This window comes from Gossypium arboreum, chromosome 9 (assembly GCF_025698485.1).
Source record: "Gossypium arboreum isolate Shixiya-1 chromosome 9, ASM2569848v2, whole genome shotgun sequence".
Taxonomy (NCBI): domain Eukaryota; kingdom Viridiplantae; phylum Streptophyta; class Magnoliopsida; order Malvales; family Malvaceae; genus Gossypium; species Gossypium arboreum.
In genome coordinates this window covers 81,236,443-81,253,672 of record NC_069078.1, presented here as the reverse complement: position 1 = coordinate 81,253,672, position 17,230 = coordinate 81,236,443, and the positions used below count along the sequence as shown (strand labels likewise).

Here is a 17,230-nt window from a genome sequence, read left to right as displayed (position 1 = left end):
ACCTATCACACTTACAGATACCACTTTATTATTTGGTTATGTTAGTGTTGATTTCTCAATCCGATATTCGCCTGCCGACAACTGAGGTGGTCAATTCAATAGTACCAATTAAATTTGATAATTTGAAACACAAATAGAAAAATAATTAAAATACAAGTTGACATATAAAATAAAATGAATTCAATTTGAACCAGCTAAATAAATAAAATATTAGTTTATATTATTTTAAAGAAGAAAAAAGCAATTATTTAAAAAAAACAGAAATACTATTAGACCTGATCATGGTTCGAGCTACCCGGCTTGGCCCGAAAGCCTGCTCGAAATGTGAGAGGATTTGGGCAAAAATATAAGCCTGAAAAATGAGCTTGGACAAAAAAAAAGACCCATTTAAAAAATGAGCCTAGCCTCGGGTAAGGTATTTTTGGCCCAGGCCTAGCTCGGCTCGGCCCGAATTCACTAAAAGACAATTTTTTTTAATGTTATTTTCTTGTTGTTTTCTCCCTATTTTGTTACCATTTTAGTACTATGTTGTTACTATTTTATTGTTATTGTTTGGATATTGTATAAAACTTATTTTATTGTTAATTTTTTTATTATTTTAAAGACATTTGTTAATTTCGTTATTATTTTAGAGGCATTTGCTTGTTAAGTTATATTTATCTTAGTGTTATTTAAGTCTACATATTTTTAAAATTTATTTTCAATTGGTTAAAAATATTTATTTTGATATTTTTAGTATTTTTAATGTATTATATATATAAATAATATAAAAATTAATACGGGCGGGCCGAATCGGGCCCAAATTTTAACATTTTTATCTAGGTCAAGCTTAGTAAATAAACATAAATTTTTAGTTGAACCCGACTTAGCCCGGCCATAAGTACCTCTAAATACTATAATTTGATTTTAAAAAGAAACATGCGAGTCAGGTCAATTAAAAAGCACTTATAAATCTGAATCTGAGAATTCAAATTTGGCAGCAGCATGCATTCTAGAAGGAAGGAAGCTTAAATTTGATTTGAAAATGGAAATAAATAAATAAAAAGCGCCAAGTTTGAAAAAGAAATAAATAAATAAAGCTAAGTTTGACTTGAAAATGAAAGAATCAAAATAAATAGAAGGGACGTGGCTCAAGTCTATGAAATTGATCTTTAAGGTGTTTTCAGAATTTGGCTTCCTTCGCCGCATCAGACGCATAAACATGGCTGAAGACGCTGCTCTCAAATCCATATATCACTTCACTGTCAAGGTAATTTCTTTTCCTTTTAGTTATTTGGATTGGAATTAGGATCGCACCCACTAATTCTATGCCGATCTCAATTACTATAACTTTTTTGGTATTGGGAGACGAAGAACCACATCTAAAGCCATGAGTTGATCTTTTCTTTTTCTTTTTTTATTTAAAACTTGAATAATTATAACAATTATTAGTAAAAAGGTTATTCGTTTATCCGACCTATGGCGGAGCGTAGTAGAGACTCGGGTCGTTATGCCCCTAAAATGGTAAATTTTAAATTTAAGTTTTTATCATTTACAAAATTTTAAATTAATAATAATAAAATTATATTTTAACCTCTAAAAATGATAAAAATTTAATTTAGCTCTTTAAAAATTATAAAAATATAGACTATTAAAATGATAAAATTATACTTTTACTATCATAAAATATACAATTTAAACCCTTTCCAAAAAAATTTCTAACTCCACCACTACTATCATTCATCCAAACTATACATTAATTCATTCAAGTTATTTGTTATTGCATCCAAACTATGTTACTAATTTTATAAATTATACATTTATGTATAAAGGAGTTGTATAGATAAATTTTAAGGCGAAGTTAAAGATTTTGTTTAGGGCGGAATTAAGAGCAAAATTAAATATTACTGTATGACTAGATACAACATTTAAAATTATTTATAATTCATTTTAATTTTTAAATAGAAGGATAAACACGCTTTAACGTGATTAAACTCATATTTTCATGTATTAATAATAATGCCAATATCAATCAAGTTAAAACTTAATCGACTTATATATATATAAAAATTTGGAAAAAAAATTGTTAAGCTAGATTAATTGTCTAATTTGATGGCCCAGTCAGAATATTTTCTTTATAAAATTAGATGAACTTGGATTTTTAATTTAAAATATTTTATTAATTTTCATTCGAAAATATATTTAGATGTTAGACGGGTTAAACTGGCTAACCAGGAAAATTTTACTATCTAAATATGTTCTAGCTCATTAAATGTGCAATTCCATTAGAAAAAGCACCATATTTAAATATCATATAATATTTACATTATCAATTATATACATAAATATTATAATTTTTTTATTCTTCATGTATATTTTATAACTCATGATCTGAATTCATAATTATATCTTCTAATAATGTTGGATATTATAAATTATGTTTATGGCTATCTATCTAAAAAATCATAATTATTAAAATTTTAATTTAAAATAATTAAAATATGAATGAAATTATTTAATATTATAAAATAAAATATAAGATCATGTTAATTTTTGGAGAGACCGAATATATTTTTTAAACTAAAAATGTTACTAAGACTAAATTATTACAAATCTAAGATCATGTTAAAATTTCAAATAGAATTATGGTCATTCTGTTTTGTACAAAATATGGTAATAGTTTTCTTTTCATTGTGAGCATTGAAAATAAAATATTACTTTGGTTAATTAAAATGTAAATGTAAAGAAAATTAAAGTAAAAATAACAAATTATATATATTATAAAAGAAGGTACGGAAGCAAAGATGGAAATTTTGAGTTATGGGTTAGTTTTTAATTTTAAAATATTTTTAAATTATATTTAAAGTAAGTTTATTTTAAATTAAATTTTAATTATGATTTTTAAAATTAATAATAATGTTTTCTATAATAAATAACTTTAAATAATTAATTTTTATTTTTATAAATATATATTTATTTAAATATTAAAAATAAGTTTTTAACATACATTATTTAAAAAATGATTAAATATATTTTTTTAATATTACAAGGTACATATCTATAATTATATCCTATTTAAGTATGGTAAATTTAGCATAACTCTAATTAAGTATGATAAATTTAATGTAATTACATCCTACCGTAGAGTTGATAATGGGCTGACGGCCCGGCTCGAAGGCCTGCCTGAAAAATAGGAGGGTTTCAGTAAAAATATAAGCCCGAAAAATGGGCTTGGGTAAAAAAAGAGACCCGTTTAGAAAATGGGCCAGGCCTCGGGTAAGAGTTTTTTAGCCCGGGCCCGGCCCTTTCGAATTATATATTAATATATTTTTTTATTTTATTTTTAATCATTTTAAATTTTTAATATAACTATTTTTATTATATTGTCAATTTGTGTATTGTTTTAAGAATTGTTTTAGTATCATTTTTATTTGTTTTAATATTTGTTTTTATGTTTTTAAATATATTTGATTTATTATATTTTTAAATTTTTTTCTATTTAATGAAATAAACAAAAATAAAATTTAATATGGGTCGGACCGGGCCAGACTCGGGCTTAACAATTTTATTTTGGGCCGGGTTTAGATAAATTTTTAGGCCCATATTTCGAGGTGGGCTAGACCCGGACTTAGTAGATGGGCCTAAAATTTTGTTTGGGTCTGGCCTAAACCCAACCCGGCCCATGATCACATCATACGTACGGTAAATTTACCTTTCAAGAAATAAGGTGAAAATTTTAACCCCTACAGATCATCGTGCTCATGAATAATTTATGCTATTTATTTATTTTCGTGATCCTATTTTCTTTCTTATAATAAACTTTTTTTCTAGTTAAATCATACGCAAAAGGACAAATTTTATAACTCGCCTAACTCTTCTTATTTGCGTTAACTTGGTTGAATTTCCAAACAGAAAAGATATACATAAGTTTTATTAATTATAATTTTTTTGGTTTTTTTGCTAAAATAATATTCAATTAATTAATTGTTTTTTATTTTTTATTTAAAATGTTGTTATTTAACTAAATGATAGAGAAAAGCTATGAATATTTAATTTAATAATTAAATTAAAGGTATAATGATAAATTTAGCTATCAATATTTACATTTTTTTATTTTGGCCTTTATTTATTTTTAGTTAAATTTGATTATTAACCTTCAAAAGAGTTGAATCATTTATCTTTGACAAAAATATTGACTAAAATAATAATTTTTAGTGATGCGGTGTGACAACCTATGTGACAATCCACAATACTTTATGTTAATATAGTACTATGTGTCTTTTATGTCACCTCAACAAATAATTTAAAATTATAAAATATTCAAAAAAAATAGAAATAGCATGAAGTACACATGGATTTCCATGTAAGCTGCTATGTTTAAAATTTTTTATGTTTCAATTAGTATTACTGTTAAAAAAATCAATTTGACTCTTTTTCAAAGGTTGATGGTCAAATTCGACCTTTTTCAAAATGTTGAGTGTCAAATTTAGCTAAAAAAAGAGCCAAATTGAAAAAGATATAAATATTAAGGGATTAATTTAGTTATTGTACCTAAATAAAAATATTAGAAAAAATCAATCTTTAATAAACTAAAATATATGGAATTAATTTTAATTTTTTATATCAAAAGGAGATTTAAATTTTATTAAAATTATTAAAATAATATATTTCAATTAATTTAATATTCAATTACTTTAAAACAAAAGTGAAAAAGAATTACAAACTACATTAATGTTCACTAAAAGGAGACATCTATTTATAATAAATCAAATACAAAACATTTATATTATTTTAAAAATAGTATTTTAAAATGCTACAAATTTTATAACAAATTGTTAATAAATAAATAAAATATTATAATTAATAAATATTGAATGCAATGGCAAAGCATATTACAGTCTAAAGAAAGAATAAAATTTGAACATTAAAGATAACATTTTTAAAGGGTTAGCCACGAACCTCGAATATGGACTGTTAAACGAGAATAAATAATACCAAAGATATTAATATCATATTATTTTATTTTACTTTCTCAATTATAATATTATCATATTATAATATTTTGTAATAAATATTTAAAAATAAATACAATATAATAACTAAACTTATGCATCGCACGAGATGAAAAACTAATAATATATAATTAAAAGTATTATCAACTCTACCTTAAAAATGTATTACCAAAACTACCTTAAAAAATGTTATCAAATCTAATTTTAGTAATATATCAAATAACTTTATGATATAAAATTAGGTATTATTATTATGTTCACTATTAGTGGAGATTTTTACTCCCCTGACCACCATTGACGGTCAACAAGATAATTATCTTAAATTTAGTATTTACAAAATTCTATAAAAAAAAGTTAAGGTTTAAATTTTGAATTTATCCAACAACACAAACTTTATTACTTTAGTTAGAATAAAATTGGGCTCCCATTTGAGTAAGGGTTTTAGTCCCATATTAGCAACACCATCTTTTACCATATCCCTTTATTGACATTTTGTCAATGGATCTATTAAATTGATACTCGACCTAACATAAGTGATAATGGCTATACCATGTACAATCAAGTGCCTTATACATCCATGTCCTAAACTAATACGTCTAGACCTTTTAATGCAAACCTTGCTATAAGCTTGAGACATGATAGACATAAAATCACATAAAAAGGAAAGGGTTAACATATGCTCTGACCATAATTTAATATCTATATATACATAAATTTTAAGTCGAAAATTGAGTTAAAAATTTGGAGTCAATTTTTATTTATGAATTTTGAAAAGAAGTTACAATCTATAGATTTTTTTATTATAAAAAAAATTCTATTGATTCTTCTCTTTAATGGAGTTTTTATCCAAGAGTCGTTTAAAGTTGATTTTAGAAGGATGCGATTTACTTCAAGGTCATCGAGATTTGATCTTGAAACTGGATTTGGACATCCTTTCTTCAATTTAAAAAAATGACTTTTCGCTTCATCTTAGTTGAACTAAATTGGAGTGCGATTTTGCTTTAAAACTAACGTAACGTTCTTCAGAAATTTCTTTAAATTCTTCAGAGAACTTTTGGACTTATGAACTTGCGATTGTGCTGAATGACTTGGAGGCAACTCATTTTATGGTGTCAATCAATCAAGTAAAATAGAGTTCTTGTAGAATTTAATTCATTTATTTGATTATTCTTTTATTTATTATTTATCTTTTATTAATTTAATTAATTAAAGATAAAATAATCTTTTCTTTTATAAAAAGTTCTAAAATGATTTATAAAATCTAATTGATCCAAAATTCCTTCCTCTACAAATGTTCCCTCAAAACTTGGTCACATACGCAACTTTTGTTGAGGGTAGAAAGTGTGCAAGTATTGAAACTTTATTTGCTTCTAATTTCGAAGATTTTGTTCCAAAGGACGTCATTAATATTTTTTTTTCATTTGGATTGAACCTGGCAATGAAATCATTCTGCCTACGTACTCTCATTTTTTAAAGATCAAGTCATAATGTAATTCAATTCTTATTGGATGTGTAGTTTAAGCTCGTGTTTAGGAGCATTGTTTTTTTTTTTTTTTATTTTATAAACAATTTATACTTATACTTAAGAGTAAGATCATTTATTTTGGATGAACAATTTAGGCTCATACTTAGGAACATCGTCATTTATTTTGTATTAACAGTTTAAGTTTGTGTTTAAGAGTAATGTGGCAATTTAAGTTCGTGCCTAAGATCGTTGCTTTTTATTGACTTCTTTAACATGTGACTGAAGTCCAACCGTGAGCATTCAAATATTTTAGAAATAAACGATTGCCCCAAGTCCCTTGAAAATCCATCGTCTTGATTTTGCTTGGAGCCAATGTAATAAAATCGAAGTAGCTGAATTTTATGGTTCTAGCCATCATATTCGATTGAGAAATCATAGTGGCTGATGTCAAGTTTGATGATATCACTTCTTTTTCAAACTCGATTTTCTTTCTTGGTGGAATTGCATAATCTTCCCTTTCAGCATTGAACACTTCTCGAGTAGATAACTAATCAACCAGTGGTACTTGCAATTGTTGAGAATAACTATAATTTCTTATAAACCATTCATTACTTTGTTCAAGCAATGCATCATTTCATCCAAGAGCAGGGCGAGGAAGCTGGCAGGAGCCCTGAATCCCCCTAAAAATAGATATTTATGCTAGTCCCTTTGAAAGGTATAAAATATATGTTAAAATTGCATTTTGACCCTAAAAAATGATGAAATTTTGACTAAGTCCTAAAATATTAAGTTATAAACTAATATAACAATAAAATTGTATTTTAACTCCCATAAAAATTTATAACTCAATTCTAGCCCGAAAAAAATTTCTGACTTCACCCCTTACAAATTCATATAATTTTTGGACATTGACTATTTATACATTTGTAAGCTATTTTACAACATTTGTATTACACTTAGAATTATTTGTCCAGAATTTGCTAGCAATGTCATTCTCAAAATTGCATTCATATCATTGCATTGTTCCACTTACCTTTCTGTTTTTATGTGGTATATTTTTGCTCTCGATTTTCTTATTCTTTAAATAATACATAAATATTTTTATTTTATTTAATTTTAGCTTTGATTCATATACCAGCATTTTACTACCTAGTTGCTGAATTAGATGAGAAATGGTCGCTATGACCTGACAACTCTTGAGAGTTGAGATAATGCCATTTGCTGCTTTTGTGTCTATTATTACTCTTGTATTAACTTTCCATTAAACACATCAATATCTGAACCGAAAATAAAAAACATCAATGACTGTTTAAAGAAAAAAAGAATAAGCTCAAGCTTCAACTGAACAAACTTCATCGTTTATGGTCTGCAGGACATTCGTGGAAATGATGTAAGTTTAAGTGACTACAGCGGGAAAGTTGTTCTGATAGTGAATGTTGCTTCAAAATGGTAACCAACTTCATCAGTTATATATAGCCCGAATTTTTCAGCATAACACTTCATCAATGAGTCTCACCTTTTAGCCTTTCACCTTAAGTATCTTCCTTTTTTCTATTTTTGGCAGTGGTTTAACGCAATCAAACTACAAGGAACTCAATGTTTTGTATGAAAAATACAAAAACCAAGGTCTCTGTTACACTTCTCTTTAAATTGTAGACCTCGAATGAACTGTTCTGTGTAATGGTTTGAAGCTTATAAACGTTGGAGTGCAGGGTTTGAGATATTAGCATTTCCTTGCAACCAGTTCGCGGGGCAAGAACCAGGCACCAATGAACAGATTCAGGAAGGCGCATGCACAATGTTCAAAGCTGAATTCCCAATTTTTGATAAGGTTATAAATATGTTTGATTGAGTGCCTTATGCCAGCAATCACCTCCTTAGCATGAAAATGAAACCAGTTGATTGGTATACAAACTTATGTTTTGTAATACTGTCATATGATCTGACCATTGTAGGTGGAAGTAAATGGAAAGAATGCTACACCACTTTACAAGTTTCTAAAATCAGAAAAAGGTGGATACTTTGGGGATGCAATCAAGTGGAACTTCACAAAGTTTTTGGTGAACAAAGAAGGCAAAGTTGTGGAGAGATATGCTCCAACTACATCTCCCCTCAAAATTGAGGTTACAGTGTTACACTAATGTTTTATTTTTTTTCTGATATCACACTTGGTACCTCTAAAAATGTATAAAATTCCATCAAATTATTGTTCCTTGTTAACATTTCTCTCTTTGCAGAAGGACATACAGAACCTACTAGGATCTTCTTGATGTTGCAGCAGTAGTAGCATATATTGGTGTGGCCTTAGATCTAAAGCTTGATTAGTGTTTGGTGGGTGACCTTAGATTGGTGCTGTAATGATTGCAAGGTCAACCATGAATAATATCTGTGTGGAGCTTTTACACACACAAATGTTTACATTTTTAGGATAATATTTGACCAATTGATGGATACTGCTAAACAAATAAAGTTGAATGAGACCACTCCTCCCTGTATGTTGGCATTTTACGCCTAATAAATAAATAAATGCAGCCACACAAATATTGATTAGGGTCAAGTTTTGTTTATATTTGGGGACAAAACTTTTGATCTGATTAGGACTGAGAGCAAGGGAGCTTGCGGATCCTTCCTAAACTATATCATCTTCATTTATATTTATACATACCCGCCATGTCCACAGATATGATATGGTTAAAATTTCATTATAAGAAACTCACAATATATATATTTCCATGCGGATGCACATAAACGAAGGACGTATATATGTTTTTGACTATGAAATACATGCATATACCAGACCGAGCATGCAGTAACTTGCTTAACTGGAAAATGGCAATAGCATACGATGCTTATGCTTATGGTAGCTAATTAACTCACCTGAAACCGGGTGGATCTGAGCTTCTTGTAGTGTGTGATGATATATAAATATAGGCAAGCTAAACTTGTGGAAAACGGCAGGAGTGAAGTAACACAAGGTGCAGTGGTCATGATGGGGAAGAGGGGCACATGAAGAACTAACTCACTGCAGCCTAAGTGAAGCCATAGGTAGAAAGTAATTAAACGCTTAACAGGCATTGGCAGTGCCACAAGGCATGAGTTAGTAATGCACGTGCCCTGCTTCTCCATCTTGCTCGACACACACCTTCTCTCCTCATGATCCATGGCTAGAAAGAGAGTGAGAGACCCTAAACTAGATTAATGGGACTGCAAATTTCTGCAACCCTTGGTCGCACTTTTATAACACCCCGAAAAGAAAGGGGGAAATGGAAGTGTTGTTCAAGGTGTGGTTGTATGAATTGAAAAAAGGTAGCTTAGTTGTGGGCGGGACCCTTGGATCCCATGAGGTTTGCACTTTGCAGCTCCATAATAATTACAAATAGAAATAGAAAGGAGAGGCAAAATGGTCACAGCCAGATTTTCAGATAGCAATTAAGATATTCTAATTTTTGTTCATAGTTGCCACCTCATCACCTCAACATCAACTGTATTTGTGTTAATTTACCATGCATATATGTTGCATTCTCATTTCTTGGCATCAAAGCTTCTTTTAAATGGCAATTTATGACAGCTAAGTTTGTTTCCTTTTCCTTTTCCTTTTCCTTTTGCTTCTTAATTTGCCTTCACCTCCATCCTTCATATACATATATTATATAGTATAAGTTTTTTTCACTTAAGATTCATACATACACTCACACACACACACACACACATTCATGCATGTATATCTATATAACAATTTTGGGTGGTCTTTAAAAATGTAAACTGATGTCACCTGTCAATGCTAATGTATTTGGAAGAAGGTATAAATAATATATATATATATATATATACCTCCTTAACTAAATGATAAAAACAGTGGGGGTGAAGCATGAAGTAGATAAATAATTAAATGCATGTGCAATTAACTCAACAAATGTAATTAATTATTGCAGGGTAGGTTAGGTTAAGTTAGGTTAGGGTTATAATTAAAAGTTTTGAAGCAATGTTGGTGATGATGGGATTGTGGGGCACAGCTTATACATATCACACTTGACAGATCACAAATGGAGGCTGGTTCCTAATTCCCCTATTTATTGGTTTATATGGTAGAATACAAAATAAGCTTGGGTTATGTAACGGATAACTAGTTAAGGATTGTTGTTTGGTTTTGAAAATTCATAATTGCAGCAGTGTTGAGCTGAGCTGAGCTGAGCACTCCCACTTCAATTCAATTTCTCTTGTGGAGGTGGAGTCAGATCAGTCCCACCTTTTCAATTCCCTCTCTAAGCTTTATATATCTCTTCTCTTTTCTTTTAAATCAAAGTTTAACTTTATTTTACGGCTGGAAACAAACGAGATGGGTATCACCGGTGACGTTTGGCATGTGTCAACTGATGTCATGTTTTGCCAATCACTTGTACCTATTCAGGTAACAATTTCTTTTATAAAAAAAAAAAAAAAAACATAACAATTTATTTCCCCGTCTAATTTTATCAAAAAAAATTATTTGCTTCTTCTTAAAAATTTGTCTCTTTTAGTTATTAAAATTATGATGTTTGTCAAATCATCCTAAAATTAATGATATATACATAGATGCCACATCAGTAATTGATTAATTTTTTAAAATTTAAAAATTATAAATTTTATTAAATAAATTATTAACATAATTACAATAAAAAAATCATATATAATAAAATTTGAATCTAAAACACAATAAATTAAAGTTTTAAGTTTATCATTTCAACTAACATTTTATTTTATTTTTTCAAAAACTAAAGCTTTATTATTTTTATGTAAACTTTTAATAAATATATCTATTACATAATAAATTTAAAAGATAGAAAAACATAAATAGTAAACCAATTTAAATCATTAATATGAGAAGTAATCATGAAATGATTTGAAAAGTAATATATATCATAGCAATGTTGAAGATGTTGTCACCACAAGGAAGGCTTGGATTGCAAGTATTTCGAATTTGGGATCGAGTGAAATTTATCGTGTCCAGAAAATAGTAAGCGTATATTGGGTGACACCAGACTGAGGGTGGATTACACTCAACACTGATGGTTTAATTTTGGTTTCTAATGGTTTTGTTTCGATTAGAGGGGTTTTTCAAGATCATTGTGCTAAATAGATTAGTGGATTCACTATACGAACCGGGAAGGAATCAATGTTCAAGAATGAGGTTAAAGTTATTAGTGGAGTGTGATAATGCTTTGGTAGTTGAAACTATTCTAGCAGGTGGTGCTGCAAATAGTAGGATGTCAGAATTGCGTCTGATTCACCAACTCTTGCATCATGATCGGAGAATCTGTTTTTGATATATTCTGAGGGACCATAACAAATTTGTTGACTATAGGGCTAAACTTTGAAGTTTATATTGCAATGAGATGCAGATTTTTATAGTGATCCTGGTTTCGATAGAAAACTTACTCAAATTAGATATTAACCACTTGACTAATATCACTTCGCATTATATTATTATATTTGTGATCGCATTAGTACTGCTTTATTTAAAAAAAACAAATTTATTAAAATCTACATAAATATTATTAATTTCTCAAAGTTTCTATAAATATATATATTAAATATAAAAAAACACCAAAATTGACTTTTTGCTGATGTTATTTTTATGAGTTTAAAATAAATATTATAAATATATATGTTCATGCTAATAATTTGTTTTATTTTGATTTTGAGGCATTTTAATACATCTCATATTTATGTATATTTCTTGTCATTTTGTGATTTGCAAAGTTTATCATATGTGTTTTACATGTTTTTAAAACATAATTTATGTGTTTTACATGTTAATAATTAGTTATAGGTAAATTTCTACATATTTATCTATGGACTAAGTACTAATTCAATTACTAACATCTTCCAAGTCGATTTCATCATGTAAAATTCTCCAATTTAATTAGTTCAATATATATATATATATATATATATATATATATATATATATATATATTATTTCCTTGCTTTTTCTTTGTTAGCCTCTCATTCTCTAACAAAGGAAATCGGTTAAATTAATCGTATATCAAAAAAATTAATTTATTAAATAGATTAATTTGTTGAAAATTTAGGGAAATAAATTGTTTTTTGGAGAGAGTTCGACAGGAAAATGGTTTTAATTGGATGTGTTTTCTTTGGAATTTTTTAAAAAACACTTACAGTTTGTCGCGCTTTCTAGATATGCCAGCAAAAAGTTCATTCAGCTAGATGAGCTTTCACATCCTCTCTTAAAAAACGACCTATTTCTCTATATTTCAAAAAAAATGACCCATTTCTCTAATTAACACATATGATGTATTTAACCAATTAGAACTAAATAATTCCATGAGTTTTGTGCAGTGGATAACCAAAGCGAAATTTAGGGGAATGGTAAACACTCCGCCCTAAATTTTGTAAATTACTTTTTAAGGTTTTAAATTTTAAATATTTTTATTTAATATTATAATTAAATTTAAAAAAATAAAAAAATTGTGTTTGGCCTTTCAAAATTTTTTAATTTGATTTCTTATATAGAATTTATATTTTTATGATAAATTTAGTAATATTTTTAGTTTAATTTGATAAAAATAAAGTTTAATAATTACAATATCTAATTATAAATGGCATCTGAATATTAATTTAGTAAAACAATAAAATTAAATAATTATAATATTTAATATAAATTATGCATTTAATTTATTTTTTCTCCAAATTTCGGTAATTAAAATTATCCCAAATTTAAAATTACCTATGAATCGTGCCTACCTTAAACCTGTATAATTAATAAAAATATTTCGATCCCTCTTATCAACAATTCTGATTTCGCCTCGACAATGATGTTAGAATCTAAAAGATTCTCATCCAGTAGGGAATAGCCTTTATATGAGATGAATGATTATTATTGAAGAGGATAACAACGTTACGATGGCCACAAATTTCATGTAAGAGATGCGATGCGGGGAAATAAGCTCTATTCACCTCCACCGCAACAACACTCTTGATAGAGATATGAGTAGGAACAACTAGTTTAATAAATTAACTAACTAAGCACTATACAAGGAAAGGAATTACTCTCAAATTGAAATATGTATGTGCGTACTTGACATCACTTTATAAAACAACTATATATTATTATTAATACCAAGAAGTACCGAAAAGGGAGTAGTGTACCAATTAATTAAATTATGTACACAACAGAATATAGTGGAGTAAGTGAGGTGTTATTCCGTGAATCAAGATGAAAAAGGCCAATTACTTTAAATTCTTTTTAAAAAAAAATATGGGGCAGAGAAGCATGAAAGTAGGTAAAAGATTAAAGGTAATGGACATATGACTTGCAAGCACAAAATCTTGCAGTGGAGTGTTGTGGGGGCAAACCATTATGGTCATTAGCTAGCGTAATTAATCATCAACGGGGGATTAAATTTTAAGGGGAAAAAATGCTCAATTAGACCCACACCAATTTAACACCACATAATAATGACAAGTTGTCAGCCTTCATCTACGAGAGTATGAGCATATACAAAAAGATTCCATTGGATCCTAATCTCATCACCTACTTTTACAGCTATATAATGGATGGAACAACTCGAAAGTGTTGAGTTGTTTATTATGCGGCCATTCCACTTTGCAATAACATATCTGTGAAGAATTGATTTGTATAAATAACGAAATAATAATTTGTATAAATAACGAAATAATTGAAATAGAGAAGAATAAATATAAATATTTTATATGAAAATTTCTTCTGAAGAAAATAAAAATGATGAGTAAAAAAAGTTTCGATTTTTTATTAAATGAGTAAATAAACGAGAATAAAATATAGAGATACTAAATGTACAAATTTAAACCCTGTAAACAAAACCCTAATTCGAGAACAAAATTCTCCCCATATTTACCACAAAAGTTTCACTGAAACTCACATCGACTACATCTTGTTGCCCCTTACCGATTGGTATCACTAAATAAGAATACAATGACCCTTTTAAATATATTTAGATTAGAGTTCTAATCATACTAAAATATCTCTGTATTAATCAGAGTTTGATGGGAAGGAATCCTGCTTAAAGCCTAAAACGCAGTTGCATAACTTAGAGAAATCATCGTGGCATCCCATGCATACACGTCATGATGTAGGGCCTATGTTGACCTTTCTTCAAATATTCATTAATTGTTGTCTTAACTGCTTGCAAACTTTTCAATAAATACGAGACACACCTCACAAATCTCCACACAAACTCGTATTTATCACGTCTCTTTTTTTTATGCTCCATTATAAATCTAATTCGAATTTTGCAAAATGTCAATCCGTATAAAATAAAAAAGTATATAGAAAGAAACACAAATTGAAATTGTGCTGATTATATATATTATCATAACAAATCCTATATTATATATAAAAGAAATGGTAACTGTGCGTAATGTGAATGGCGCGAAGTAAGTAGGAACAGTTGGAACTTGGAATCCACCTGCAGACCCTTGTCTCTTCTCACTCAAGTCATTTTCTCCTTAATTTAAAAATACACTACTATATTCTAATATAATAAATTAATATGGAGAATCGATTTTGGATTATCTGCTGTCGTGTCTTTTATGTAATATATGTGCATGCGTGCTTATAGTTTAATTTTTATTTTCATGGAACTCCATTTGGGCGATTATGTTTTAATACTGGTATATGTATAACAAGTACGGTCGTCATACTCTCATCACCATGGCGCAATGTGTAGATCAGGTTTTGAATGAATTTTGTGGATTTAATTTCTTCTAATATCTCCATATATTATAAATTATATTCAGTCTAAAATATTGAAAAATCAATTATAATTTCTTCTGCACAGCGCAAATATTTTTTTATTTTTTTATTTTTTCAAATTTCAATTTCTAGCGTTTTAAGGGTAAAATTAATATCACCTAGTGTTCATATATGGATGAATGTGTGAAAGGAGGACGAAAGGGAAATGGTAAGAATGGATCACATCTTAGCTCAGTCAACAGCAGTTAAAATCGATAAAGTCAGTAAACAATTGTTCAATTAGTTGAAGTCTTTTAGCGGCTGTTATCTCAAACACACGTGTAATAGGGTGTAGCTATTTGATGAAAAACTTTGAAAATTTGAAGATTTTTAAAATATAAGTTTATTTTTCATGTCAAATGGTTAAAATATTAGCATTTTAAATTTTAGCAATTCAAAATCACTTTATCCTTCAAAAATCCTACTTAAGACTCTGTTCGATTAGATAATAGGCTTTATTTTTTGTCAAAATTTATTTTTCGAGTTTACATTTTTACCTAATACCTTTTATTTTTCAGGTGGGTCTTCAATCTCAACTCATGACTAAGTTTATTATTCAAAATGCTAGCAATTATAATTACTTTGTTTAGATAAATAATTATTTTTTAAGAAAAAGTTAGATTATTACTTTTTTATAAATTAATGGACAATTATAAAAGAATAATAATTATATTAAAAATAAATAATATAAATATTCAATATGTATGTAAGACCCAAATTTTGCCCGGGACCCAATAAAACCAAACCCGAATTAAACCTAGCCTATTATCCAGTTACAAGCCCAAACCCAATTTTGGCCCAACCTACTCCACCACCTTTGTTGGCCACCCACCTTGGCCACCAACTCCACCACCCTTGGCCACCTAAACCACCCCAACCACTCCACTTGTAAAATTTGGCTATAAAAGCCATTCAAGACTTTGTTTTAGGTGGGGGTTTTTGGTTTTTTGGAGGAGGATTGTTCTTTGTTTTGGAGGAGGTTTTTTTGTTTTTTGGAGGTGTTTTTTTGTTTTTTTGGAAAGAAGGTTGTTTTTGTTTCTTGGAAAGGCTAGTTTTTGAAGATTAATCAAAGATCAAAGCAAAAGAGGTTTCTTTTGTCTATTTTCATCTTTAGTTCTTTGTTTGTTTATTGTTTTCCTTTCAATTTTATTTTGTTTTTTTTATACGAAAGTAAAAATAAAAGTAAGAAGCTTACCCATATTTTCATTACCGAAAAAAAAAAAATTTTTGAGGTCCGGCCGCCGTGTCTGATGGGCGCCGATGTGACCGTGGGGTCCATGACGAAGTAAAGCCGGACCAACGGCGGATTTAGAAAAGAGGAGAAAGAGAGTTGAGAGCTTTGTTTTATTATTTTATTATTTTACTATTATTTATATTATTATTATTATTTCTCATGTATATATTATTATTTATATTATTATATTATATATGCCTCTCCATATTTATTTATATTATTACTATCATTATTGTTACTTCTATTTTTTTTATTTCTAACTACTATTATTATATATATATATATGTATTATTGTTTGTATTATTATTATTATTATCATCCCTATTGTTATTACTTTACTTTTATATTCTAATATATTATTAATATTACTCATATTTTCATTATTTTTGCTATTACTATTATTATATATTAGTGTATATTTTTATGTATATACATATATATATATATTTATATATAGTATTGTTTTTATTACTGTAATTTAATATTTTTATTATATTTGCTTTTGTATTTCTATATTTATTATTATTATTATATAGTAGTGTGTATTTCTATTATATACATATATATATATTTATATATAGTATTATTGTTTACTTTACTTTAATATTATTCTTATTATCATTATATCCAACCCAATAATAATTCTTTCATAAAGTAATATTCCGTATTTGGTAATTCGAGACAATCGTGCCCTAACTTATTGGGTTTCGATTTTCTCCTTTAACCTAAATAACGGAATATTCTTTTAAATCGCGACATGAGTTTTG

The 17,230-nt window shown here is 28.0% G+C and overlaps 1 protein-coding gene across 1 annotated transcript; it reads left to right on the top strand.

Annotated features, from left to right (window-relative positions):
* Positions 1 to 1,096: 1,096 nt before the first annotated feature.
* On the top strand, positions 1,097 to 9,013 carry LOC108451745 (probable glutathione peroxidase 2). The gene is made up of 6 exons (XM_053019512.1): positions 1,097 to 1,249; positions 7,829 to 7,905; positions 8,021 to 8,082; positions 8,169 to 8,287; positions 8,412 to 8,579; positions 8,694 to 9,013. Exons 1-6 carry the CDS (start codon positions 1,139 to 1,141, stop codon positions 8,724 to 8,726), a joined length of 570 nt encoding a protein of 189 aa, XP_052875472.1. The 5' UTR covers positions 1,097 to 1,138; the 3' UTR covers positions 8,727 to 9,013.
* Positions 9,014 to 17,230: the final 8,217 nt, after the last annotated feature.

Bases quoted from the DNA above. Each gene is read 5' to 3' on its own strand.
- LOC108451745 (XM_053019512.1), top strand. From the start codon at position 1,139: ATGAAATTGATCTTTAAGGTGTTTTCAGAATTTGGCTTCCTTCGCCGC. The intron at 1,250-7,828 runs GTAATTTCTTTT...TATGGTCTGCAG, and splicing joins TATATCACTTCACTGTCAAG to GACATTCGTGGAAATGATGT. The intron at 7,906-8,020 runs GTAACCAACTTC...TATTTTTGGCAG, and splicing joins GTGAATGTTGCTTCAAAATG to TGGTTTAACGCAATCAAACT.